The 27,383-nt window shown below is 49.8% G+C and overlaps 1 protein-coding gene across 7 annotated transcripts in view; it reads left to right on the top strand.

The window, feature by feature from the left end:
* The window catches only part of TLK2 (tousled like kinase 2), a 2,417,851-nt gene that overhangs the window by 1,526,575 nt on the left and 863,893 nt on the right, over positions 1–27,383 (top strand). For all 7 annotated transcript variants that reach the window (XR_014968435.1, XM_085624076.1, XM_085624079.1 and 4 more), the window contains one exon: positions 18,601–18,698. Coding sequence is in view for 6 of the 7 variants with exons in the window: in XM_085624076.1 (XP_085480202.1) it covers positions 18,601–18,698 (98 nt within the window). In the remaining variant the exon portion in view is untranslated. The remainder of the gene's footprint in view (positions 1–18,600; positions 18,699–27,383) is intronic.

Here is a 27,383-nt window from a genome sequence, read left to right as displayed (position 1 = left end):
GAACTCACTGCCCTTCTGAAAAAACCAACAGCGGACCCCACCGAACTCAAAAATTACCACCCCATCTCGCTTCTTCCATTCCCGGCAAAAGTCATCGAGAAAGCCGTCAACAACCAGCTCGCCGCTTTCCTCGAAGCCAACAAATCCCTCGACTCCTCACAGTCCGGCTTCCGAGCCAAACACAGCACTGAGACCGCCCTCATCGCAGCAACAGACGACATTCGAACTCTACTGGACAACGGAGACACAGTCGCCCTCATCCTCCTCGACCTCTCTGCAGCATTCGATACAGTCTGCCACAGCACCCTTCTACAACGCCTCAATAACATCGGAATCCAAGGAAAAGCACTTGAATGGATCACCTCGTTCCTCACCGGAAGAACCCAGAGAGTCCGCCTTCCTCCATTCAAGTCCGAGGCCTCTGAAGTCATCTGCGGCGTCCCTCAAGGATCCTCACTCAGTCCCACCCTCTTCAACGTATACATGAGCCCCCTCGCGGCCATCGCACGCCGACACAACCTCAACATCATCTCCTACGCGGACGACACTCAACTAATCCTTTCTCTCACCAATGACCCTAGCACCGCCAAAACCAACCTACACGAAGGAATGAAAGAAGTTGCCGAATGGATGAAACAAAGCCGTCTGAAACTGAACTCAGACAAAACTGAAGTCCTCATCTTAGGTACATCCCCCTCTGCATGGGACGATTCCTGGTGGCCTGAAGCCCTCGGAAAAGCACCCATCCCGACAGACCACGCACGGAACCTAGGCGTCATCCTGGATTCTTCACTCTCAATGAACAGACAAGTCAGCGCCGTATCCTCTTCCTGCTTCAACATTCTTCGCATGCTCAGAAAAACATTTCGCTGGATCCCCCTCGAAACAAGGAAAACAGTTACCCACGCTCTAGTCACGAGCCGACTGGACTACGGAAACACCCTCTACGCGGGTACTACCGCAAAGCTCCAGAAGAAACTCCAACGAATCCAAAACGCATCAGCCAGGCTCATATTAGACATCCCTCGCAACGAACACATCTCTGATCACCTTAAAGACCTCCACTGGCTACCCGTCAATAAGAGGATCACCTTCCGACTGCTTACCCACGCACACAAATCACTCTACGACATCGGACCAGATTGCCTCAACACTCGACTGTCCTTCTACACCCCCTCCCGCCAACTACGATCTTCCAGCCAAGCCCTCGCCACTATACCTCGCATCAACAAGACCACCATGGGAGGCAGATCCTTTGCATACCTGGCTGCTAAAACATGGAACTCACTCCCCGCCTACCTTCGCCTCACCCAGAACCACCTAGCGTTCAGAAAGCAGCTTAAAACGTGGATATTTGACAAATAATCCTCCTCCCCTTCCTAAGCGCCTTGAAACCCTCTGGGTACGTAGTGCGCTATACAAATTTTATGACTTGACTTGACTTGACCATGCCTTTAGGAATCCAGAGGCTTTTCTGCTTAGGACCACTACAGCTCCTGTGGTGGCTAGGGCCCTTCTGGGAGTGGGTTTCCCTAAGGAGGTTTTAACAGACAGTGGTACAAACTTCATCTAGCTATATCACTGCAATGTGGAAAGAGAGTGGAGTTAAGTAAAAGTTCACCATACCCTACCATCCACATTAGAATGGGCTTGTTGAAAGGTTCAACAAGACCCTCAAGGGTATGATCATGGGGCTCCCAGAAAAGCTTAGGCCAAAATGGGGTGTCTTACTACCCTGCCTTCTCTTTGCCTACAGAGAGGGTTCACAGAAGGGAGTTGGTTACAGCTCATTTGAACTTCTGTTGCAGCATCCAGTTAGGGGTCCATTGTTGGCTAAGGAGGGCAGGATATTGTGGACTATGTCCTTGGCCTGCGTTCCTTTATGGCTGAGTACATGAAGAAGGCAAGTGAAAACGTTGAGGTCAGCTAGGAGCTTCAGAAAGCTTGGCATGACCAAAAGGCTGTACTGACTGTTTATTAGCCAGGACAGAAGATGTGGGTGTTGGAGACTGTGGCCCCAGCAGCTCTCCAGGACAATTGGAGTGGCTCCCACAACATTCTTGAGAAAAAAGGTGAGGTCACCTATTTGGTTGACCTAGGTACTCCTAGAAGTCCCCATAGGGTACTTCATGTGAACCGCTTTTTGTTGACAGGGCTGACATGAACTTGATCATGGCCACTGATGAGGGACAGGAGGGAGAGAATGACCCTCTCCCTGATCTCCTCTCTCAGGACCCTGTTGATGGGTTAGCCTGATGGAGGAAGCCTCACTGACCAGCAACAAACTGATTGCAAGAAAGTCCTCAATCAGTTTTCCCTTATGTTTTCTATGTCCCCCAGTCACACCACCTGGTCTACCCATGAAGTGGATACAGGTAACAGTCTTCTGTGAAAAAAAAATCTGCAGACAACCTGACTATGCCAGAGTGCATCAGGACCGAGGTCCAAAAGATGCTGGAGTTTGGGGTCATTGAGCCTTCGAATACCCCTTGGGCTAGTACAGTAGTCCTGGTACCAAAACCTCACATCAAAGATGGTAAGAGAGTGATGACATTTTGTGTAGATTACCGGGGCCTCAATGCAGTCACTAGGACTGATGCCCATCCAGTTCCAGGGCAGATGAGCTTATTGATACTCTGCCCTCAGCCGAGTATCTTGGTACATTTGACCTGACTGATAGCTACTGGCAAATCAGACTTGCAGAGGATGCCAAGCCTAAAACAGTTTTTTCAACCCCTAGTGGACATTATCAATTTATTGTGATGCCCTTTTGTTGCACCTGCCACAGTTCAGAGGCTAGTGAATAAAGTCCTAACAGACCTGGAAACCTATAGTGCAGCATATCATGATGATATTGCTGTCTTTAGCTTAACCTGGGAGGATCACTTGGTCCACCTCAGAAATGTTCTGGAGGCCCTGCAAAAGGCAGTGCTCACTATCAAGGCCACAAAGATCCAGATAAGGCAGAGTAAGGTTGCATACTTGGGTCACCTTGTAGGTGGAGGCCACGTTCAACCATTGGAGAGCAAAATCCAGACCATCCAGGACTGGCTTGCTCCAACTACCTAAACTCAGGTCAAAGCTTTCTTGGGTCTGACTGGGTACTACAGGAGGTTTGTTAAGGGTTATGGGTCCATTATGACTCCCCTTTAATGATCTCACCTCCAAAGAAATTTCAGTGGACAGATAGTTGTCAAAAGGCATTTGATGACCTGAAGCAGGCCATGTGCACTGCTCCTATTCTGCACAGTCCCGATTACTCCAAAACCACCTTTGTCCAGACAAATGCTTCTGAGATAGCAGTAGGAGCTGTTTTGTCACAACTTAATGCAGAAGGTCAGGACCAACCAGTAGCTTTTATAAGCAGAAGGTTGACAACCTGGGAGAAACGTTGGTCAGCTATTGAGAAGGAGGCCTTTGCTGTCGTCTGGGCCTTGAAGAAGTTGAAGCCATACCTGTTTTGTAGTCACTTCATTGTTCAGACAGACCATAAGTTCCTCTTGTGGCTTAAACACATGAAGGGTGAAAATCGCAAACTTTTGAGGAGGTTCATTTCCCTATAGGAGTTGGACTTATCATTGGAACATATCTCTGGGAGTAACCATGCCAACTCAGATGGACTTTCCAGTTATTTCCACTTAGAAAATGAAGACTCAACTGGGCAAGGTTAGTCTCCTCTCCTTTCGTTGGGGGGGGGGGGGGGGGGGCAGGGTTTAGGAAACTAGGATCTGCTTTCATGATTAGCCCCACTTTTTTCTGGTGTCATTTTGTTTTCTGACTAGTCTGACTGGGATCCTGCTATTCAGGACCCCAGTCACTGTGCTTTCTCCTGAAATTGGACTATGGTAAGTGCTTTGGTACCTTCCTAATTGGCTACTGGTGTACCCTTCTAAGTCCCTAGTATACAGTACTAAGGTACTCAGGGCATAGATACACTAGGGGTCTTCCATGGGCTGCAGCATATATTATGGCACCCATGGGAGACCACTTTAAACTGTGACTACAGGCTTGCCATTCCGTCCTGTGTGAGCTAGTCTGCTGCTCCTGTCGTCCTCTGGACTTCAAAATGCCGAGCAAAGCAGGTGGTGATTCTACAATTCCCTCGAGGCCTGCACTGTCTCATCACTGAATTTGAGGCCAGTTTCCCTCATCGGAACCTCTAGAACAGCACCCCTGTGCACTGTATCGACTAACCGTTGCCAAGGCTTGTTGACTCTCTTCTCCAGAGATCTTCATGCTCCAAGAAGCTCCAGCATCACTTGCTACCAAGATCTACTCACCACATCCTCTGTAGTGTAGGCCTGCATCATTGGTGAGCTGCTCAAGGTGCTCTTGCAACTCCTGTGCCTTCAGCCCGTCTGTCCTCTTGAGGGTCTTCTTTGGCTTCATTGGGCCCTCCTGCTTGCTTGGGGCCTGCTCTGACTCTACTGCACTTGGTAAGTCCTTTGGACCTCGCTGGTCCCGACACTGCACCTTTGCTTTCGTCGTCTGGTGCTGCTGCCAAGGCTTGTTGCCAGACACCGACCTCCTGGTTCTCGCCTTCCGGCGTGGGACAGCTCGTTAACGGCTCCTGGTCTTCCATCGTCGCCTGGTACTCACAGCTGCAGTGACAAGGTCACCGTCAACCCTCCTGTATCTTCCGTTATCGGTGGCCATTGGTCTTCCGTGAACTCCTGGTCACTTCAGAGTGGTATAGACCCTGTCCCGTCTGCATGCAGGTACTCCCCTTCAAGAATCCACCTCTGGATTCCACCGGACTTTCACTTTTATCGCCAGCTGCATCTTTACTGAAGTCCTCCTTTGAGGTCTACGGTGGTTTCCGACATCACTTAGCACCTATTTACCTAGCTTCCCTGGTGTAGGTATCCTGGTTCTTGGGGTATCCACGGGTGGAGTGGCTCTCCAACCTTCCTTCTTCCACAGGGCTTCTCCAGGGTATTCTGCAAAAATGCAACCGCGACTCCCCCATTGACTTGCATGGAGTACGCTGCTGTGTTTCCACTCTGTATACAGCCTCCGTGAGGTTCCTAGGTATTTACCTTGGGTGGTTTCTTTGGGTCCCCAGCTCTTCTAGGTCTTCTGGGTCCAGTCTCCACTTCGGTCACAGTTCGCATACTTTAATAGTATATGGTTTGGTCTCCCCCTGGAGACCATTGTGTAATTTTCCTACTTAACTTTTGTCCTTTTCAAATATTGTGTGTTTCTGATAGAGACTTCTAGCTGCAGATTCCTTACCTTTTGATGTTCCCAGGCGTCAGGCTGGATCCAGAAACTTTTGCTGAGCAGTACTCCTTGCACGAGACATCAGGTGGCTCCATTTGCCTCAGCGTGACGTCGGTTATGACATCGCGGTGCCAATACAGGCGCTACCCAGGCACGTGGACGTCTGTTCTTTTCATTCCACGCCAATTAAGCGCCGAACCTGAAAGAGCTACCCTCTGCCGCTTTTTACTTGACTTTTGTCTATATTTTTGAGATACGACTTCGTGTGCGAGGGATGTCTGGTAGGAAGACAGGTTTTATGCCATGTGGGACTTGTTCCCGCATGATGTCGGTTATCGATCCCCACAGCGTATGTCTGTGGTGTCTTCAACAAGACCACGATTCGAAGTCGTGTTTAGACTGTCGGGCGATGGCCCTGAAGACCTTAAGGAAGCGGGTTAATGAAGTTGCTCGCGCTCCGGCAGTCAAAACCGTTAAGCGAGACTCCAAGGAGGTCACGTTCCCGTTCGAAGAAGAGAAGTTCGCGGGACTATTCATGGAGACCTCTTCCTCCCATTCGAGGTCATCTGGACACTCTGGGAAGAGGCACAAGAAGAAGTCCAAGCGGACTTCGACTTCACCTCAACTGGCGTCCGTCGTCGAGAGAGGTAAGGAGCACCAACGCTCTAGGCATGGTTTTGCCGGGCCGAAGCCTGAGTCGACTTCGCGCCTCCCACCATTACCGGGAGCCGGAGCAACTCCCGCTTAAATTAAAGATTTATTACGAGGCCATGCGCCGTGTATTTGAGCAGAAGGACTCAGTTGGTTAACCCTTGGGCCCCGCGGTGTCGGATGGGGCCCCATCGGTTTTGACGCCGTTGGCTTTGGCCACAGCGCCGGTGGGGCCTCAGGGATCTGATTCCAGATCTGGGTCGGCGCTGGTCGTGCCAACATGACCTACCCTGGCGTCGAACCCGAAGTCGGTGCCTGCGATGTCGCCGGTGCCCATCGGCGGCGCAATCCCCATCCTCATCTCCGACGACACGGAGCAGGAACGGTGTCGAGCGACGCCGATAGAACCCAGGGGTTCTATGTTGTCGCCTGAGCACTTTGTGGATGTGCTAGGCTGAAGAGATGAATGGGAGGAGTCTGGAGACCCATTAGAGAACCAGGATGTCTCTGAGGAGACTATGTTCTGGTATGGGGGAACTTGGGAAAGCCAGTGGTCTGGATACTTCCCCAGACACTTGCATGCTCTCTCCGCCTACAGTGGCTACGGAGGAGGGGGCGTCCTTTGCCTCGGTGGTTAAGAGGGCAGCTGAGGTCCTTGGACTGGAGCTGCCCTCAGTGCAAGTCAGGACTAATCTTCTGACCGAAGTGCTTCAACCTGGGGCTTCCACCTCTAAACCTCTAATGCCCTTTAATGAGGGACTTACTGACTTCCTTCTAGGAACATGGTCCAAGCCTAGTACAGGGGCTCCTGTGAACAGGACGATTGCACGCCACCACTGCACCCAGCTCCGGGCGACCAATAGTTCCTCAGCCAACACCCCACCCCAGAATGTTTGATGGTGCAGGCCTTACTTCCCAGAGCGCATTCCATTTCCCCCCTACGGACAGGGGATCCAAGAGACTGGACTCATTTGGGAAGATGATGTTGTTTTCCTCCAGTCTGGCATTGCAGTCGGTGAATACTACATGCTTGTTGGGCCGTTTCTCCCACTTTCTTTGGGAGGTGGTAGCGCAGGTGCTGCCACAAGTCCAGGAGGAGGCCCCGGCTGTGCTCTCCCAAGCTGTCAAGCACAGGAGAGATGCAGCAAAGTTTGCCATACAGTGCGGTTTGGAAAGACCGATTTGCGGGGCAGGTCAATTGCAACGACGGTGGCCTTGAGGCGCCATGCCTGGCTTCGTACAACTGGCTTTTTGTGGGATGTCCAAGGCAATTTGATGGACTTGCCCTTTGATGGAACCCGCTTTTTTGGGGGAAAAGGCAGACTCTGCACTGGTCAAGTTCAAGGCCTCTCGAGCTACGGCCAGATCCTTGGGCCTTTCCTCCACTCCTCGTGGCCAGTCTTCATTTCGCCCCTTTCGGGGCAACGGATGGGGTTTCCAGCTGCGTCAGCCCTATCCTAGCCACCGTCCCGCTCAGACTACCCAAGCCGTGCGTGGATGTGGTACATTACGTCCTCGGAATGGAGGCCAGAAGTCTGCCACACTTCCCCCAGCAGCCGCAGCCTCCATGCACTCCTAGGCTGATTCTGCAGGACCACACTACTCCAGTGGGTGGGTTCGTCATCTTCCCCGCTGGAGATCTATAACAGACAAGTGGGTCTTTCAGATCGTCCAGGAGGGCTATTCTCCTTCTTTCCCTTCTTTTCCTCCTCCAATTCCACCAACTCAGGAACAGCTGGCAGAGGATCATTTCAAGTTACTCCAAGAGGAAGTTACAGCTCTTCTGGCCAAGGGAGCTATACAAAGGATCCCAGCTTCAGAAGTAGGCAGTGACTGTTATTCCCGCTACTTTCTGATTCAGAAGAACAACAAGGGGCTTTGGCCCATTTTAGATCTTCGGACCGTCAATCTCTTCCTCAAAAAGGAGAAATTCAAAATGCTCACATTTGCTCAGGTCTTGTCTGCCCTCGACCCTGGAGACTGGATGGTAGCGTTGGACTTGCAGGACGCTTATTTTCACATTCCCGTCCTGGCGGCCCACCGGCGTTACCTGCGGTTCACGGTAGACAACGAGCACTTCCAGTTTACCGTGTACCCCTTTAGCCTTACCAACGCCCCTCGGGTGTTCACGAAAGTGATGGCGGTGGTCGCAGCTTATCTGCGCAGATCAGGGGTTCCAGTCTTCCCCCTATCTCGACGACTGGCTGTTAAAGGCGGGCTCACCACAGGCTGTTGTCTCCCACCTCCAGACTACAGCCGACCTCCTGCATTCGCTGGGGTTCTCCATCACGTGCCGAAGTCACACCTGACCCCCTCTCAGAAGCTCCTTTCATCGGAGCGGTTCTGGTCACAACGCAGTTTCGGGTTTATCCTCCCAAACAGCGAGTCTGGGATATTTGGGCTATGATTCAGATCTTTCAGCCTCTATCCCGGGTTTCGGTCAGGATGACCCAGAGGCTGCTGGGCCTCATGGCCTCCTGCATCTCGCTGGTCGATCATGCCAGGTGGCATATGCGGGCTCTGCAGTGGGACCTGAAGTTCCAGTGTGCGCAGCATCAGAGGAATCTGTACGATTGTGTCCAGATCTCTGAGGGCACTGCACGACAATTGCATTGGTGGCTAACAAACCAGGATTGGGTCAATGGCAGATACCTCTCCCTTCCCCAACCAGAACACACTGGTGACAGACGCATCCCTTCTGGGCTGGAACGGCTACATGGGAGAGCCGGAGATCAGAGGCCTCTGGTCTCAGGCGGAGTCCGTGCTCCACATCAACCTTCTGGAGATTCGGGCGATTAGTCTTGCACTCAAAGCATTCCTTCCCTCTGTCTGGGGAAGAGTAGTGCAGGTGTTCACGGACAACACCACCGCAATGTGATACTGCAACAAACAGGGAGGGTGGGGTTGGGGACCCTCTGGACATGGCTGGAACATCAGCACTTGGCAGGTTCACTGAATGCCACGGCGGACGAGCTGAGCCGCAGGTGCATAATGGATCACGAATGGCGCCTTCACTCGGAGGTGGTGGAAGGTCTATTTCAATAGTGGGGAGAGCCTTGGTTACATCTATTCGCCACCGAAGAGAACACACAATTTCAGCAATTCTGTGCATTGGAATTTCCAAGGTGGCACTTGCTAGGAGACACTTTTCGTTGCGAGTGGAGTTGCGGTCTTCTATACGCCTTTCCGCCTATACCACTTCTGCCCAGTGCTGACGAAGATCAAACGTGACCGGGCCCAAGTCATTCTTGTGGCTCCGGATTGGGCACGAAGAGTTTGGCATCCCAAGCTGCTCAACATGGCCATCGATCCTCCAATCCGACTGCCTCTTCTGGAGGATCTTCTGTCGCAGCAGCTTGGGACGATCCTCCACCCAAACCTGTCAAGCCTCCACCTCCTTGCGTGCAGATTGAGTGGCGACAGTTGACATCGTTTGACCTGCCTCCCAAAGTCTGTGATGTAGTCTTGGCAGCCAGGCGTCCCTCCACTAAGACAGTATTCGCCTGCAGATGGAATAAATTTGTGGTATGGTGCTCAGCAAAGGGTGGGGATCCCCTTTTTCCCCTTTTTCCCCTCTTTCTGAGGTTCTCTTGTTCCACCTATCTTTGGCCCAGCAGGGCTCTGCTCTGGGCTCTCTTAAGGGCTACCTCTTGGCCATTTCAGCCTTCCTCAGGCTCCCTGATCAGCCTTCTCTTTTCAAGTCCCCTGTTGTAAATAGATTTCTTAAGGGCATTACTCATCTGTTTCCTCCTGTTCCCTTCGTAATGCCCCAGTGGGACTTGAACTTGGTTCTGACATATCTTATGTGCGCTCCCTTTGAGCCACTGCATAACTGTCCTCTCAGACTTCTCACTTTGAAAACTGCCTTTCTGGTGGCCATCACCTCTGTGCGCAGGGTGTGCGAGCTACAAGCTCTTTCTTTCAAGCCTCCCTTTCTGGCTGTTCATCCGGACAAGGTCGTCCTCCGAACTCCACTTTCCTTTCTGCCAAAGGTGGTCACTTCTTTTCATATTGGCCAAACTATCACTTTGCCGAACTTCTTTCCTCCACCGCATCCTTCAAAATAGGAAGAGAGGCTCCACCGTTTGTATCCAAAACGTGCGCTCTCCTTCTAATTGGATCGCGCCAAACAAATCCGGGTGGACGATCAGCTCTTTGTTGGGTACGCGGGCGCTAAGAAAGGTTGGGCCGTGCACAAACGGACCATCTCCAGGTGGGTCGTTCTGTGCATCATGGCCTGCTATTTGGCAAAGAAGGAGCCTCCAGTGGGGCTGAGCGCCCATTCTACCAGGGCGACGGCAGCTACTACTGCTTTGGGATGGGGAGTCCCCCTAAATGACATCTGTGTTGCAGCTCTCGTGGGCATCGCTGCACATGTTCACTAAGCACTACTGCCTGGACAGCCAAGTCCGGAGAGACAGCGGCTTCGGCCGTTCTGTTCTCCAGGACTTTCTGGTGTGAACTCAGTTCACAGACCCACCTCCGGGGTTGGTATTGCTGGGGTATCTATTCTAAGGTAAGTAATCTATAACTAACTGTTGCTTTCAGATGAACAAGTTACTTACCTTTGGTAACGATATATCTGTAAGAAACATAGGTTAGTTATAGATTGCTTACTACCCCACCCATCTTCCCTGTTCTATGAACTGACTTCTAGGGTTAAGGACTTCCTTTCAGGGCCATAGTTGTGTGCTCCAGTGGTCAGTGTCTTGCATGGCTCTGCACTTCTGTTGTGGAAAGTCGCGTACAGAACTGACATCAGCGCGCTAGGGTGACGTCTATGTAGCTAGTGTGACGTCATCCCGACAACCACGACGACGGACGCGGAGTCGACCGACTCCACCTTCCGACGCGCAGGGGTACTGCTGATGAAAAACTTTCCGGATCCAGTCTGACGCCTGGGGGTAATTCCAAGGTAAGGAATCTATAACTAACCTATGTTTCTTACAGATATATCGTTACCGAAGGTAAGTAACTTGTTCTTTCAGAATAAACAGATCTGCCCTCTTGCCTTGATTAATGGCTTGTCAATGTAACTAACTCAGTCCTTCTGTAGTGAGCATAAGCTTTCCTGCAACACATGAAGTGTAATAGAAGCACTCTTTTTCAGGGTAAGCATACAGCCTCTGCTCAAGCAGCAACTGTACTCAAGGGAACCAATATTTGTACAGAACCAAAGTCCCTCTGTCAGAAGGTGCTTCTTAAATCTTTTTCTGTTGATCACATAAGCCCAATCTAAACGTTTGTAAAATAGAAACATTAACCAATCCAATCGCTTTATGACAGTTTAATACACTGCATGTGAATGTGGTAGAGATTCAAGCTCAAATCCATTATTCTGGAAGAGTATCTGGTTTAATTTTTGTCTGTACTACACCATAAACAAAAGACCTGTAACAATGCCACTTTGAAATGTTTTTTTCTCTTCGATTTTCCAGATTGTGTTAATTCTCAAAGAAATGTAACCCAATTTTGACGTACTCCTTGCCAGACTGCTTCCCATTTGGGGCCTACACTATGAACGTAATATTTACCCTCAAAGTTGATATAATTATAAAAACGTGGTCCATTCTTGAGCTGAAGTATTAATTCAAAAGGGCATTTGAACTCAGGGTGCTTTGCTTAATAACTTCCTCTGCTGAGTCCATTCCTTCCATGTGTACTATGGTCCCTTATAAATTTGGTACATAATATTATGAACAGTATATTTCCCGATTGCAAACCATTAGTTTTGAGTGCACTCAAAAAATGTTTGGGGTCTTCTAATAAATGTATTTAAATTGTAAGTATTGCTTCTAGTAATAGTCAACACTTTTTGTTTATGGAACAAATAACTACTTGTTCCCAAATATGGTTGGGCTTAGAGGTATCTCAGTAATAGTCTTGTGGATCTTATGCAAACACATACAGGAATCCTCGCATATTCAGTTTATGAAAATTGAGATTGGAGTGTCAATAATCCATTCATCTTGAGTCATTAATACCAGACACCTGACAGTTTCCTGTAGCTAAATAGTGTAATTGTAGTCAAGGTATGAATAAAGATTAGCCTCTAAACACTGCAGAGGTTTTTTTGGGGATGTACCATTGTTAATCTATATTCACAATTCCCCCAGCCTTTTCCATATTAATGTTGGATCTGTTTCCAAGGATTGTATCACCCATTTTTGCTGAATGGACATGTTATTGACTCTAGTGTTCGAAAATTAGATTTTCTCAAGATATTTTATTGCTTCTTGTTCTTAAAACTGAATGGCTTTGTTTGTGATTGTAAGAAACTGGCTCTATATATACTGCACCAAAGTGAGGTACTGTGTGTATAGAGTCCAAGGGTCTCCAGAGGTTTGGCAGAGGTTAAAGTTAGATAGAATCTTACTCTGTAAAGTGGTAGCTTGGTCGGGCAGTAAGGCAGTATCAGAGGACAGGGTTAAGCATTTGCTGTACACACTCAGCCAGCAAATGAATTCACACACTCAAGAACTGAACTCTTGGCCAATTGTTTTGTAAAAAAAATTTACTGTCGTTTTATTTCTAGAACCAAGCAAGCCTGGCACAGGTAAGTGAAGTGACCTGGTTCCATAGGTTGATGTGACACAGCAGACGTAGCCAGGATAGATCTTAAGCGTATTTATTAAGTTAGTAAAGTCCATAGATTAGCCCCACCAGGAGCAGCCTGCTAGCTGCTCAGCCCATCCTCTCAACTGTCTCACACCACACCAACCTCCAACATTCCAGTCACGTCAACATTCCACATGGAACTCTCACACTGGCTGAGCAGCTAGTTAGAAGATACAGGAGAACAGTAATAACCTTACATGAAGATACTACAATATCTCCCTTCTTTACAATTGAAAATACAACAAACAATACTAAAAGTTCAAAGCAACTATACACAAAATATAAACAAGAGATAAATAGTCCAAAACCCAAGGGTAAGTTGAATAAACTATACCACGAAAGGGACCCAGACTATAAAACTGCAGAAAAAGGATAAGAAAAAGTATGAAAAGATGAGAATAAACTATTACCATCCTCCTCGTATAATAAGACAGAAAAGAAAACATTAAACTCACTAACACCAACCTCCTCTTTTAATAAAACACGAAAAGAACGGTAAAATCCCAAACAGAAATTGAGTAGACTCCACAAAAGATACCTATGAAAAAAACGCAGAGAATCACAATAGAGAACGACTACAGGTACTCTAGAAATTGAAGAAACATACAGGAAGAATCACTCCCAGAACAAATATACAATGGGTGGATCTCACCCATCACTAAAACGTAGGTGGGACTAAGGCCCCCTAAACTCTGAGTATATGGGACTAACACCCATTAACAATAACCTAGGTGGGACTAACACCCCCTAAACACTAAGTATATGGGACTAACACCCATTAACCATAAGCTAGGTGGGACTAACACCCCCTAAACACTAAGTACATGGGACTAACACCCATTAACCAATTTAATAGGTGGGACTAACACCCCCTATAGCCCGACAAGTGAGTCACAGCATGACTAACACACAGAATAGAAAACAACGTGCAGCACAAAGTGACTGATACACTAACACCCATTAACCAATTTAATAGGTGGGACTCTCACCCTCTATAACTGAGTAAATGGGACTGACACCCATTACTAATAACATAGGTGGGACTCTCACCCCCCATAACTGGGTAAATGGGACTGACACCCAAACTCAAAAGTCACACCTTAGTAACTAAACAGTGACTTGCGACGTGGAAATAGGGCTAAAACCCATTCCAAATAACTAAATGTGGAGTACAACATTCAGAATGACCAATGTGCAGCATAACGTGACAAAAACAAACACACTAGTGGACCAAAGTGCAGCACAAAACAGAACAACAGCACAAGCAAGAATGATTATATTAGTGCTTAAAAAAACTCTAGCACATAGCTATTGTGAAACAAGCGCCGGTGAGCAACCTCTCACCCGAGCAGTGGGTACGCTCCCAACTAGTGTGCACCATAAAACTCCAATGAAAGACAGCATGGTCCGTAGACATAACTTCACAGTGTGTTCTGTAAATGTAAATAAATATGTGCATGTGTACCAAAATCGCATCATCATAATACACATGTACCTCCTGTGTATCACCAGCTTCAATGCGTATCTTTACTGCAGAGCGTCCTACCTGCACATCCAAAACTGCTCCGTTGGTGAAATAATTGCCAAAATGTCCCAGAGCTGCGAAGCGAAATAGTAGACAAAAGAAGAAGCGGACAACTACCATGTCCTCCAACTGACAAATTCTCATGCCGCTTCTCCTCAAATCAGACCAAACTCAGAAAATGTGGTTGGCAAATGCTCAACACATAAGACTATGTTAGCTGGAGCCAAACACAAAATGGCGTCACGTTGAAGACGTCCTGCCGGGTGGCTTCCCGTACGTCTGTGCATGCGGCGAGCTGATGCAGCGGAACGCAGCGAACAAGGAGGAACTCGATGGAGACGTCACGGGAATGCAGGTAAGACTCCACGCGGCTGGGAACTGCGCGCGGACATGGAACAGCGCATCTTCATTTCAAAATACTAATGAGCAGTTGAACTGTCAAACGTCCTGGGGAAAACCTGAGTCCACAATAAATGTAATGAAATGAACTTACCCCTATACTTGGAGATGAGTAGTGGATGGGCAAGAAACATTCCATACAACACTGTTAACACACCAGACCGGCTACATTAGAAACTAAAACGACCGTAACTGACTTTGTTCTTGCAGAATAAAAATGTCCATAGGTGACTTTGTTCTTAAGCAAACCACTTATGTGTAGAGATCGCTTTTGAGCACCCAGCGACAGAATGGCAGCTCCTCCCCTATAGCCCTCTTCCCCTCTAGCGACCACAACTAGAAAGTCGCGCTGATTTGACTGAGGTTAAAAATGCCATAGTTCAACGTAGATGGCTCCACAAACCTTGCGCTGACAGGGATGTACCAGGATTAGGAAAACCATCTGAACCCACACAAAGAAAAGACTTGAGCTTGAACACTGACATGGATGAATGCTTCATTGTAGACCGGAACCATCGTGTAGACGCTAAAGAGTGCCCACTGACATTGAGCTAGCACCTCGGCTCTAAAGTAGACATCCAGAGATTGACAACTTGGGGCAGCTGCACAATAACACGTAGTATCAAGAGATGTACTGACTTTGGCTGAAATTACAAATATTGCCAGACACCTCTTCCGGTGACAGCTCCCAAACGCTCACCTCACGACCATCAAGTGGCCCTCCACAGTCAAACACAGAGAGACTGCAGGTACTTCTCCTACACGACTGTCACAGGGGCCAGCAGCCTTCAAAAAACACCAAACTTGGTCGCAGAGACATCCACAAGGAGGCTCTGGGACACAACACCTTGAAATTGAAACAGGACTGAGGCAAACCTCTGTGCTGCACTAGGGAACAGCTTGCAGCTCCACTCCTCACCCCAACTGGCACACAGAGGTTTGGGCGACCGGTGTTGTGGTCACTGGTGGGGCTCACGGTGCCAGGTAGTTTCGCCAAATGAGGAGTTTCTTTTCTTTAAGTCAAATTTCTTCAAGTCACACAAGTTTAGTTACACACCAGTCTATTCAGGTTACACGCATGGTTTCTTTAGTCTCCAAATCGTCGCCAATTGAAGTGACCTGGTTCCATAGGTTGATGTGACACAGCAGACGTAGCCAGGATAGATCTTAAGCGTATTTATTAAGTTAGTAAAGTCCATAGATTAGCCCCACCAGGAGCAGCCTGCTAGCTGCTCAGCCCATCCTCTCAACTGTCTCACACCACACCAACCTCCAACATTCCAGTCACATCAACATTCCACATGGAACTCTCACACTGGCTGACCAGCTAGTTACAAGATACAGGAGAACAGCAATAACCTTACATGAAGATACTACAGTAAGCATGTAAATACTTTTCAGCTACAAGATGCTGTTGTTGAATACTTTCAAAAGATAGTAGGACTTTGTACCAATTCGAGTTTACAGGGCGTTGCAATGCAATGCACAAACTTAGTAGACTCGGTACATAGGAATCAATAGGCTTTTTCAGTAAAATGCAATTAAATTACTTATCGGATTACTTTTACTAACACAATGCTGGATCCTAGATTCAGCACCGGGGCATTTCCTGAAAACAGTTGAGTAAATACGTTTTAGTTAGAGGTATGATTTTTGAAGAATATTATTGTATTTCAAAAGTTGACACTTTGAAACTTTTTCACATAGTCACCAATGTTTTCCTATGGGAGGAAATTCACTTAGCAGGTAAGTTACTTTAACGATACTTTTCTTACTCAGTGCTGGATACCTAGATTCAGCACTGGGACATTTCCTGAAAACAGTTGAGAAAATGCGTTTTGGTTAATCGGGTGATTTTTAAGGAATATTCTCAGTTTTAAAAAGTCGACACTTAAAAACTTTTTGGGAGAAAAAGTGTCAATGTTATTCTATGCAGAAAAAGAGGTTATCGGTTTCCAGGTAGGTAATCGGTCTTTGGAGTTAGGGTCCTGGGGTTAGATTCAGGGGTCTCCCAGGGTCAGTGATGCACTGTTGTTGCACCCTCAGCGGCACTCAGGCGGCCGGGTGCAGAGTGTTGAGGCCGTATGTTATCCTATAGAGGATAGGGGGACTCCGGTTGGTGGCTGCTGGCAAGCAGGCCACGGTGTTGTGGACGCAAAGCTCCTAGGGTTAAGCTCAGGGCAAGTTGGGTACCAAGTTAGCACCAAAGGGGCACCTTCAGCGGCACCAGGGCGGCCGGGTGCAGGGTGCTTTTTGAGGTAGAGTGCCCTGTTGATTTCATTGGAGATTCTCCGGGACAAAAACACTGCTGGCTCGGGGACGAGGATCTTCCAGGAGTGACCACCACTTTGAGGGGTAAGTTGGGATGTTGAGGATTGGTTAGGCACCGCTGGGTTGGGCACACAAGGATCGCGGGTCAGGATTGCCGGGGGGACCTCCTCGTGGTATTTTTCCACTCTAGTTCGGGCCAGGTTCGGCAGGTGCAGAGTGAGCTGGATTCGCGGTTCCTGGCTGGCTCCAGAAGCTGCAGTTCAAACACGTCCGGTGTTCACAGGTACACCCCCTAATCTGCCACTCTCCAGTGGGAGAGGGGCAGGAGCCTGTACCTGGTTGGCTCGGTCCCTCCCATCCTCAAGATTGCGGGGACTCGAGGTTGTGCTTCACCTCGCCTCCTTACCTTAGGGATGGAGTTGGCAGAGGTGGACACACCTCTCTTCCTCACTTGTTTTTCCTGCAGGTTCTCCTGCCCAAAGTGGGGGGTAGAACCAGTGGGGACCAGTTGCTGAAAGCAGCAAATGGTCTGGGGAGGCTCACAAAGGCAGCATGCCTTTGAAGCTTCTCCTTAGTGAACCCTGCCCATCCTGGGGGAGAAGGCTTGGCACCTCGTCCCAGGATGTGCATTGTTTCAGGCCCCCGAGAGCAGCAAGCTCTCGACTTGGGGTCCAGAAACATGTCTGGTGGTGGCAGCCACTCAGTCAGGTCACTGGAGGTTGGTCGAGTTTCAGGGGGCATCTCTAAGATGCCCTCTGTGGTGCATTTTACATTAAATCCCACACTGGCATCAGTGTGAGTTTAATGTGCTGAGAAGTTTGATACCAAACTTTCCAGTCTTCATTGTAGCCATTATGGTGTGGTGGGGTTCGTAATGACAAACTCCCAGCACCATATACTCTTAATAGCAGTACTGCACTTACAGTGCCCAGGAATAGACCTGGGTGCTGTAGGGGCACAGAGCTCATGCACCTGTACCCTCACCACTGGCATAGGGCACCCAGCTAGAGGGGTGACTGATGTATGCCAGGGCAGTGGTTTGTGGGCGTGGCACACAGGGATGTGTGCCATGTCGACTCTTTGCATTGTTCTGCACCAAGACACGCAGCCTGCAAAGGCAGTGTGAGAGTGTCAGGGGACAGGGCCTCTAAGGGTGGCTCAATAAGTGCTGCAGTCCTTAGGGGCCTTCTCTGGTCACAGTGCCCTGGGTACCTGTGGTACCATTTACCAGGGGCTGACCTGTGGCCAGAGATGCCAATTGGGTTTAGGCTTCAATGCAGTTTTTGCTGCAGGAACAAAGTCCCTGGGCACCTGATTGGCAGGAGTCCAGGGCACACTCAGTCAAAGCACATCAACAATTCAGCAAAAAGTGGGGGCTTACCATGCAAGAAAGAGGGCACTTTCTCACAGTGATTGATTAATGTTGTGGTTTAACAGCTTCTTTCTCGTGTTATTTATTTGGGAATAATGCCTACTTGCATAATCTGCTAATAAATTTGTCAATACAAACCTTATCACTGTTTAGGCACAAAGGTCAATCATATCTGTAGTACCTTCAAGGTAGAGTCCAGTTTATCTTTGGAAAAAATACAGATTGTATAGTTGATTTTTTTGATTGATTGATGAGTGACTGGGCCTAAAAGTGAACACATCTCGTTAAACTTCATTTAACAGGTACACCTCACCTCTAACATTGTTTTCTTCAGACCTGCTTGTTGCCTTTGAGGATTTAGTGAAAGAAGTGCTTTCATTCTCATTCCCATTTATGTGTTAAGCACTGTATGCAGCATCGATTTCAGCCCAGTCATAAACCCTTTAATCATGAGCAGAATTGAATTTTTTCTTTAATCATTGACATCATTGAAGTAGTACCACAAGACATATTCTGATGCTTTTGATTCTCTCTGTTGCAGGAAGAAGCTGAGATACAGGCAGAGCTTGAGCGGCTGGAGAGGGTTAGAAATCTACACATCAGAGAACTTAAAAGGATCCACAATGAAGACAATTCACAGTAAGCATTTGAATATTGTAGAAATGAGGAGAGGGAATTTAAAACATTTTTCAGCATTGACTGCGGAGCTAATGATGGGGAGGGTCAAAGATAAACTTTGGGGAGGGTCGAAGATCAGCTTAACCTAAGCCATAAAAGATCACTGGTGTGGTCATAGTGAGAGACAGGAGCAAGTGTGTACTTGGACTCATGCAGTCCAACTCCTGCTCTCAGCATTGTCTTTGTGGGACAGCGAAATGCAGAGGTTGCTGTGACCGGACAGGAAAAGTACCCTCTGTGCCATCATGCTGATGAATAGGTGATTCTCCAGTAAACCATTGAATTGCAGGAGAAGGGCCTTGGAGGTTATCTAGAGTGGTGCAGAGTGACCCTTGTAGAATACATCGTGTATAGGAAAACTAGAGCCACCCTACTCACATGGAACCAGGGTATCTATTATATTATGAGGAACAGTGGTTCCTGTGGAGAATGTGTGTAATACATGATAGAAGTTAGCTCAAGGGCAGGATTCATGGGTAAAGAGATGTCGGAGAGGGAAAATAAACCATATACAACAAGACACTTACGAATATAAGCTGTTTATATAAATGCGTAATCAAATTAATTAAGTGCATGGTGTCCCAAGTGAACATAGAACCTACATATCAAATTAGTGACAATTTGTGACATAAAAATAGGTTTCAAGAATACAAACAGGACCATAACATATTAAATAGTTAGTCACAGCCTTCTAATACAATGGTAGGGCCTGGGGAATGGTTTGCTTTAAAGTTTTGTCGACGGCGCTTCGACCCCATTATCAATAGGGGATCTCTTCAGTACCTAACGTGGAGGGACATCTGAAAATGTGAATCCACTGTCAGAGTGTAAAGTGCACACCACAAGGAAGTGTATTATGAGAGAGGTACTCACATGGGGCCCAGCCTTGCATCCTGTGAGGGGAAGACGGCTGACAGTCCTATTGGCAATCTGATTAGCTTTGATGGTGAGAGTGCAAAGGTGGCAAATCCACAGTCTGAATTTAGGCAATTTGGGGGTGTGACCTACCTAGCTGTTTATAGCAGAGTCATTGCCTGTGGCGACATTCTTAGGCGAATTTGCTTCTTTGCTCCCATGTAAGAGTCCATTCTCTGACTCGAGCTCACAGTGACTGTAGCTGCTGATACAGAGGGTTGCTGGGGCTAGAGGGCATGGAGCATTACATAGCTGTTGTCCAGACCTACAACCTTTAATGCATAGTGTTTGGCCCTACAAATTGACAGGTCTCTGGCTGATTTGGTCTAAGGCCCTTTTCAGCATGATGAGTGGAATAAACAATGCCCTGAAGAACACTGGAACTGCTGCTCATACTTTTCCACTGTACCATTTATATAGCATTCCATAAATTTGACTGAGCTGCAGTGTTCAGATTTGCATCAGATTCCTGTACTCCCTTTTCAAGTGCATGTTTGGTGGGTTTTATATGTAGCATTACCTTTATGTCCTAGGTGTCCGACACCACCTCCTCAGTTAGAGGTGTCCCCCAAGGATCAGTCCTCTCCCCCACACTCTTCAACATTTACATGGAACCGCTCACCACCATTCTAAAACAAGCAAACATCGCCTACCACCTCTGTGCTGACGAAGACCAGCTGTACCTCGAGATATCCTCCCTCAATGACATTCTCCGACTCAGCTCCACACTAAGTAGAAAATTGGCTGACACTCAACCACCTCAAACTAAACCAAGAAAAAAACAAAATCCTTGTTTTCTCCAATCACGAACAACCCCCTCAGATCCAAGAATGGATAAACAACCTTGACTCTCTAAACTGCAAAGTTTCTCCAGCAATCTCAGCTAAATCTCTAGGGATCTCTGTAGACACAAGTCTCAACATGAGCTCCCACATAAACTCCACAGCAAAAGGCGCCCTCTACAACCTAAAACTCCTCAACAAAATCAAACCCAATCTTTAGTTCTCTCCAAACTTGACTATGGAAACGCCACACTAACTGGGACGGCTAAAACACACATAGTCCCCTTGAGAACCACCCTAAACGCAGCAGCAAGAATGGTCACAGGCACCAAGAAATACGACCTCATCACCCCTGCATTACAGGAACTAAAATGGCTACCCATCGAAGCACGCTGCGCTTTTAAAACTGCCTCTCTCACCCATAAAGCCTTACACACAGGCAACTCACAAAAGTGGGACATTCAAGAAACCTAAGAAGCTCCAACTTGCTCCTCTTAATCCCCCCAAAAGACATAAACAAAAAGCCCTCCCCCGCTCCTTCTCAGGGAATGCCCCAAAAATCTGGAACTCTCTCCCTACCCACATCAGGACTAACCCCTCCTTCACTAACTTCAAGAGACAACTAAAAGAACTTCTCCTCAAGCGTCATCTCTATGCATCTGGTCAATGACCCCGATCTATCAAATCCTGATTGGTCGCACTCTGCTCGTCACACCAGCAAGTTGCCCCAAGGAACTATGGTCAATGAAGTGGTGACGGCGAGTACGCCTATGCCACAGTGTTTACGAAAAAGTATGTGTCGCATTAGCCATCCCTGGACACGTGTTTCGAGGTAGCTGCCTCTCGTCAGCAGGGAGCAGGTAAGTGTAAAGGGGTGCCGCGTGGACTGCCAAAAAGTAATTAAAACAGGTAGAGTACCTCTCATGGCGCGCAGGTGCAGGTCCAAGGCTCGTCAGCCCGTTGGCTCAAGGGAGCCGTAATAAATCAAATCCTGATTGGTCGCACTCTGCTAGTCACACCAGCAAGTTGCCCCAAGGAACTATGGTCAATGAAGTGGCGACGGCGAGTACGCCTATGCCACAGTGTTTACGAAAAAGTATGTGTCGCATTAGCCATCCCTGGACACGTGTTTCGAGGTAGTTGCCTCTCGTCAGCAGGGAGCAGGTAAGTGTAAAGGGGTGCCGCGTGGGCTGCCAAAAAGTAATTAAAACAGGTAGAGTACCTCTCATGGCGCGCAGGTGCAGGTCCAAGGCTCGTCAGCCCGTTGGCTCAAGGGAGCCGTAATAAATCAAATCCTTATTGGTCGCACTCTGACCCCGATCTATGTGACCTCCAGTACTCTAGATGCTAGTCACTGTATTCTAAGGTTTATGTTTCTATGCTTGTATGCAGCTGTAAAGCGCTCTGATACCCCTCGGGTCATGTAAGCGCTATATAAAGCTCCAAAAATAAATAAATAGGTTATTGCAAGCATTTTACCAAGGGCCATATAGTTTGGTCTGTGATGTGATTGAGGTTCGCCTCAATGCCACAGGGTGTATATCTGGGGGTGAGGGTGTGGGGGGTGGTAAGGTGGTTACAGGGGAAACCAAGCATATACATCTAGTCGCTGAATTGTACAATGCGAAACAAGAAAACCTGGTATTAATTAACCTCTACTTACCTTACTTTACCAAATTGTGTGAACCATGGTAGTTGTTTTATTTCACTTTCCCTCCTTTTTCTTTTATTATCACTTGTAAGAGGGCCTTGAAATACATGACTTTAGTGTTTGCGCTGTACAAAACAGTCTCCTTTGTTTGATTGAATAAACTATAATGTTGTTTATGTATAATAGGTACCTAGGCCACCCTAAGAGTGCACATAATAAGTGGCGTGCCTTTTAGTTCACTATTGGCATTGTCAGTGTGGTGGGAGAGAATGGGTGTTTCTAAATTCATATTTGAAAACTACCTCTTGCCTGTATATTTAACCTCTTTTTAATTTTAGTGCTGAATCGAGTGAACAGCAGCCCAGTGCTGCTGTTGATCAGGGGGCCACATGTAAAGGTCAGAACCTGTTACCGACCTATATGAAAAGGGGATGACATGCACGAGCTTCAAACTTAGAATTTTGAACGCCGTTGCTCATAAGAATTAGATGTTGCCGGAGAATATGTATAGGCACAATCTGAAAGAAACAGTTAGGTTCGAGGCATATGGGCTGCAGATCACACACTAGTGCATAGATCGCCATATGGTGGTGGGCCCGGATGATTACACTTTGTTGTTGTCCTGGAAGAGTCTTTGTATGGTAGATAACTCCTCCTCTGGAGCATAGTGCGCATGGGCATCGACTCCATCTTCAGATTGTTTTTTTCCGCCATTGGGCTCGGATGTGTATGTCACTCCCGCTCGGTTACGTTACCAATCTCTTTTTGACGCACATTCCCAGATTCCTACCATCGGTATTGTTTTCGATTGAGACTTCCTTCTACACGCGTCTCGAACAACCTGCACTTCTCGATTCTGGTGCTCGTCGAGCCATTGGGCCTTCGGCTCATGGAAAGAACACATTTAAAAAAGTGCCCTTGGTGTGGACACATATTCCCCCACACTGATCTACATGAGGTGTGCAATCTGTGCTTGTCCCCAGAGCACCAGAGCTGAGATTGCCAGGCCTGTGCTTTGTTCCGGTCCAAAAAGACTATTTGAGACCGTCGAGCTCGGAGAGTCATGGCACAATCATCGTTATCGGCACCAGACACCCTCGTCCAGGGGACTCCAGTCCAGCTGGAGTCCGAAGAGGAACAGCAGCAGGAAGCAGTCATTGTTTCCGAAGCAGAGGATTCAGCTTCCAGAGCAGACGAACAGGCAGAAGATGACGATCCCCTTCCAGCTGGTCAGCCGGTCGTAAGTACAGACGACAACCCTTTTGCTACCCCCACACCGGGTGAGGCTTCGGCTCCATCTCCACCTTCAGGCCCAGGTGCACACGATTACAAATTTCTGGCGACAAAGAGTTCCAAAAAGCCTCTACGTGACTCTGGCTTGAGTCAGCCTTCAGTCAATCTCGATAAACAAAAGGTTCTCAAACCGAAAGTGAAACCAATACAGCCTTCGGCACCGAAGAAAATATCTGAAAGAAACACGTTAGTTAGATTCCTCACCTTAGAATATCCCCAGGCGTCAGACTGGATCCGGAAGATTTTTCGTCAGCAATACCCCTTGCGCGTCGCTAGGCGTCGTCTGCGGCTCCGCGTCCGTCGTCGTGCGCCGGAATGACGTCGTCGGAGTACTTAGACGCCGCCCTCGCGCGCTGACGTCAGTTCTTCTTTTTTCCGCGCCAGTAAGCGCAGATCCGGGAGAGCTACCCCTTTAGTCACTTTTTGACTAACTTTTTTCGATCCTTTTTGATCTTGTCTCGACTCCGGTGCCGGTAGGATGCCTGGTTTTAAAGCCTGTGCTGACTGCAACCGCTTGATGTCGGTTACGGACCATCACCGCCGGTGCCTTTTACTGCTTGGGCCTCGACCACGACGCGGCGTCATGTGAGGACTGCAAGGCCCTGACCTCGAAGGATAGTCGGGAGCGGTCCCGTAAGCTTCTCGAGCTTCGCCACTCTGCTCCGCGCCCCTCTCGATCCCGGAGGAGGTCCAAGGATCGGTCGCGGAGCCGCAGTCGACGTCATCATCGATCGTCTGGCTCCAAGTCTTCGGGTAAGTCGAAGCACTCCAAGAAGTCCAAGAGGCGACACTGCTCTTCGGACTCCCCTCGCCGGTCGCGCGACTCGGCCGAGGGTCAGGGTGGTTCCACCCCCGCGGCTCCAGCGGAGCCGCAGGCGCCGCGCAAGTCCCCATACCCGCCGGTCCCTGGGACTGACGCAACGCCGGCGGAAGTCAGTGCCTTCCTCTCATCCATGAGGAACCTGGCTCCGCTGTCGACGCCCGCTGGCGCGCCTTCGGGCCCCGCGGACCCGACTGGGCAACCTTGCCTGCCGGCGGCTCCGGCCCCGGCGCCGCAAGCGCCCGAGGGACCCGTTCCCGAGTCCCCGCCGACGCCGGTCGACCTCGTCACGCCTCCTCTGCCGGCGTCGACACCGGTACCACCTCAGACGCCGACTCCGCTCGACGTCGAGCCCCGGTTCAGCCCCGCTCCGGGCCCGGCGACGTTACGGCGTCGATGGACGCCGCGTTCGGCGCCGCTGGAGACACATTTTGTCTATCGCCCGGCTCCGATCCTTCCTCCTGCATACCAGGAATCGGATGATGGGGGCGAATGGGAGGGATCCGAGGATCCTATGGCCGCTCAGGCTCAACTGTCACAGGACTGGGCAGATGAACTGGGGGAGGCCAGTGGTCTGGATACCTCTTCAGACACTGAATTCATCTCTCCTCCGACTGTGGCTTCGGAGGAGGGTGCTGCTTTCTCTGTGGTTCTGCGCAAGGCGGCCGCAGCCCTTGGTCTCGAGCTACCTGCCGTGGCTGTGAGGACTAACGTCCTCACTGAGGTGCTTCAGTCTGCAGCAAGCTCCACTGAGCCTCTGCTGCCATTCAATAAGGCCCTCACTGACGTTCTGCAGGGCACCTGGTCCAAGCCCTCCACAGTTCCTCCTGTGGACAGGAACGTCGCCAGGCGCCACCGCCCTGCTCCGGGCGACCCCAGTTTTCTGTCCCAACACCCTACCCCCGAGAGCCTGGTTATCCAGGCCTCTACCTCCCAATCCTCCTTCCCGACCGCTCCGCTGGACCGGGATTCCAAGAGACTGGAACAGTTCGGCAAAAAGCTGTTCTCCTCCCTTAGTTTGGGTCTGCGGTCTTTGAACACCGCCTGTCTCTTGGACCGTTATTCCCACTCTCTGTGGGATACGGTGGAGGACGTGCTGCCCCTGTGTCCGGAGGAGGTCCAGACACGACTTACCCAGGCTCTGGCCGATGGGAGGGATGCAGCGCGACATGCTATCCGATGTGGGCTTGACACTACGGACTCGCTGGGTAGGGCGATTTCTACCTCAGTGGCGCTTAGACGTCACGCCTGGCTGCGGTCCACGTCATTTTCGGGCGATGTCCAGAGCACCCTCATGGACATGCCCTTTGATGGCACTCGCCTTTTCGGCGAGAAAGCGGACAGTGCGCTGAATTGCTTTAAGGACTCCCAGGCTACGGCCAAGTCCTTGGGCCTCTCGGCCCCGCGGTCGCAAACGTCCGCCTTTCGCCCCTTTCGTGGCCTAGGAAGGGGTGCCTCCTCACGTGCGCCTAGCCACCAGCCGCAGAACCAACCTGCGCGCGGTCGCAGTTTCCGCCGAGGCGGGCCTGGAGGACGACGCGGTCAGCCCACATCCACCCCGGTAGCATCCGCCTCAAAGCCTTCCTAGACCGAGCTTTCAGGCCCATTCCACACCAATGGGCGGCAGAGTTCGCCATCACCTGCTCCACTGGCGGTCCATCACATCGGACAGGTGGGTGCTGCAAATCGTCCGAAGGGGCTACTCCCTCCCCTTCGAGACGACCCCTCCAGCCATGCCACCGCAGCACCACCGTATCTCGGGGGATCATTTGAATCTTCTCCACGAGGAAGTTTCGGCCCTCTTGGCCAAGGGGGCCGTCGAGCGCGTTCCGAGCCCAGAAGTAGGTCGTGGTTGTTATTCCCACTACTTTCTGGTTCCCAAGAAGGGCAAAGGGGGCCTACGCCCTATCTTGGACCTCCGGAACATCAATGCCTTCCTCCGGAAGGAAAGGTTCAAGATGTTAACTTTGGCTCAGGTTCTAGCTGCCCTAGACCCGGGAGACTGGATGGTAGCGTTGGACTTGCAGGACGCATATTTCCACATCCCCGTCCTGCCGGCCCACCGGCGTTACCTGCGGTTCACGGTGGGTCAAGAGCACTTTCAGTTTACCGTGCTCCCCTTCGGCCTTACCAGTGCCCCTCGGGTGTTTACTAAAGTGATGGCGGTGGTCGCAGCTCATCTGCGCAGATCAGGGGTTCCAGTCTTCCCCTATCTCGACGACTGGTTGTTGAAGGCGGGCTCGCCCCAGGCAGTCGTCTCCCACCTCCAGACTACGGCGGATCTCCTGCATTTGCTGGGATTTTCCATCAACGTGCCGAAGTCACACCTGAGTCCCTCTCAGAAGCGCCTCTTCATCGGGGCGGTTCTCGATTCGGAGCAGTTCCGGGTCTATCCACCGGAACAGCGGGTCCGGGATATTCAGGCCCCGATTCCCATCTTTCGGCCTCTATCCTGGGTTTCGGTCAGGCTAGTGTTGCGGCTTCTGGGGCTGATGGCTTCCTGCATCCTACTAGTGCATCACGCCAGGCGGCGCATGCGGGCTCTGCAGTGGGACCTGAAGTTTCAGTGGGCCCAGCATCACGGCAACCTGTCCGACCATGTCTTGATCTCGGAGGGCACTGCACAGCAGTTGCAGTGGTGGCTCACGGACCGCGATTGGGTCAAGGTCAAGAGCCTCTCCCTTCCCCAACCGGAGCATGTCGTAGTGACGGATGCGTCCCTCCTGGGATGGGGTGGCCATATGGGAGAGGCGGAGATCAGAGGCCTCTGGTCTCCGGCGGAGTCTCGTCTCCACATCAACCTGTTGGAGTTGAGAGCGATCCGACTTGCACTGAAAGCCTTCCTTCCCTCTGTCGTGCAGGTGTTCACGGACAACAGCACCGCCATGTGGTATTGCAACAAACAGGGCGGGGTGGGGTCGTGGACCCTTTGTCAGGAGGCTCTTCGCCTCTGGACATGGCTGGAACACCAGGGCGTCACCCTGGTGGTTCAACATCTGGCGGGCTCTCTGAACGCCAGAGCAGACTAACTCAGCCGCCGGTGCATGATGGATCACGAATGGCGTCTGAACTCCGAGGTGGCGCAAGGTCTTTTTCAGCAGTGGGGAGAGCCTTGGTTAGATCTATTCGCCGCCGACGAGAACGCGCAATGTCAGCAGTTCTGCGCGTTGGAATTTCCAAGGCGG

The sequence above is a fragment of the Triturus cristatus genome, chromosome 1_1, assembly GCF_964204655.1.
Source record: "Triturus cristatus chromosome 1_1, aTriCri1.1, whole genome shotgun sequence".
Classification (NCBI taxonomy): Eukaryota; Metazoa; Chordata; class Amphibia; order Caudata; family Salamandridae; genus Triturus; species Triturus cristatus.
Note: the sequence above shows the minus strand (reverse complement) of the source record. Positions and strands in the feature narration are given on the sequence as shown.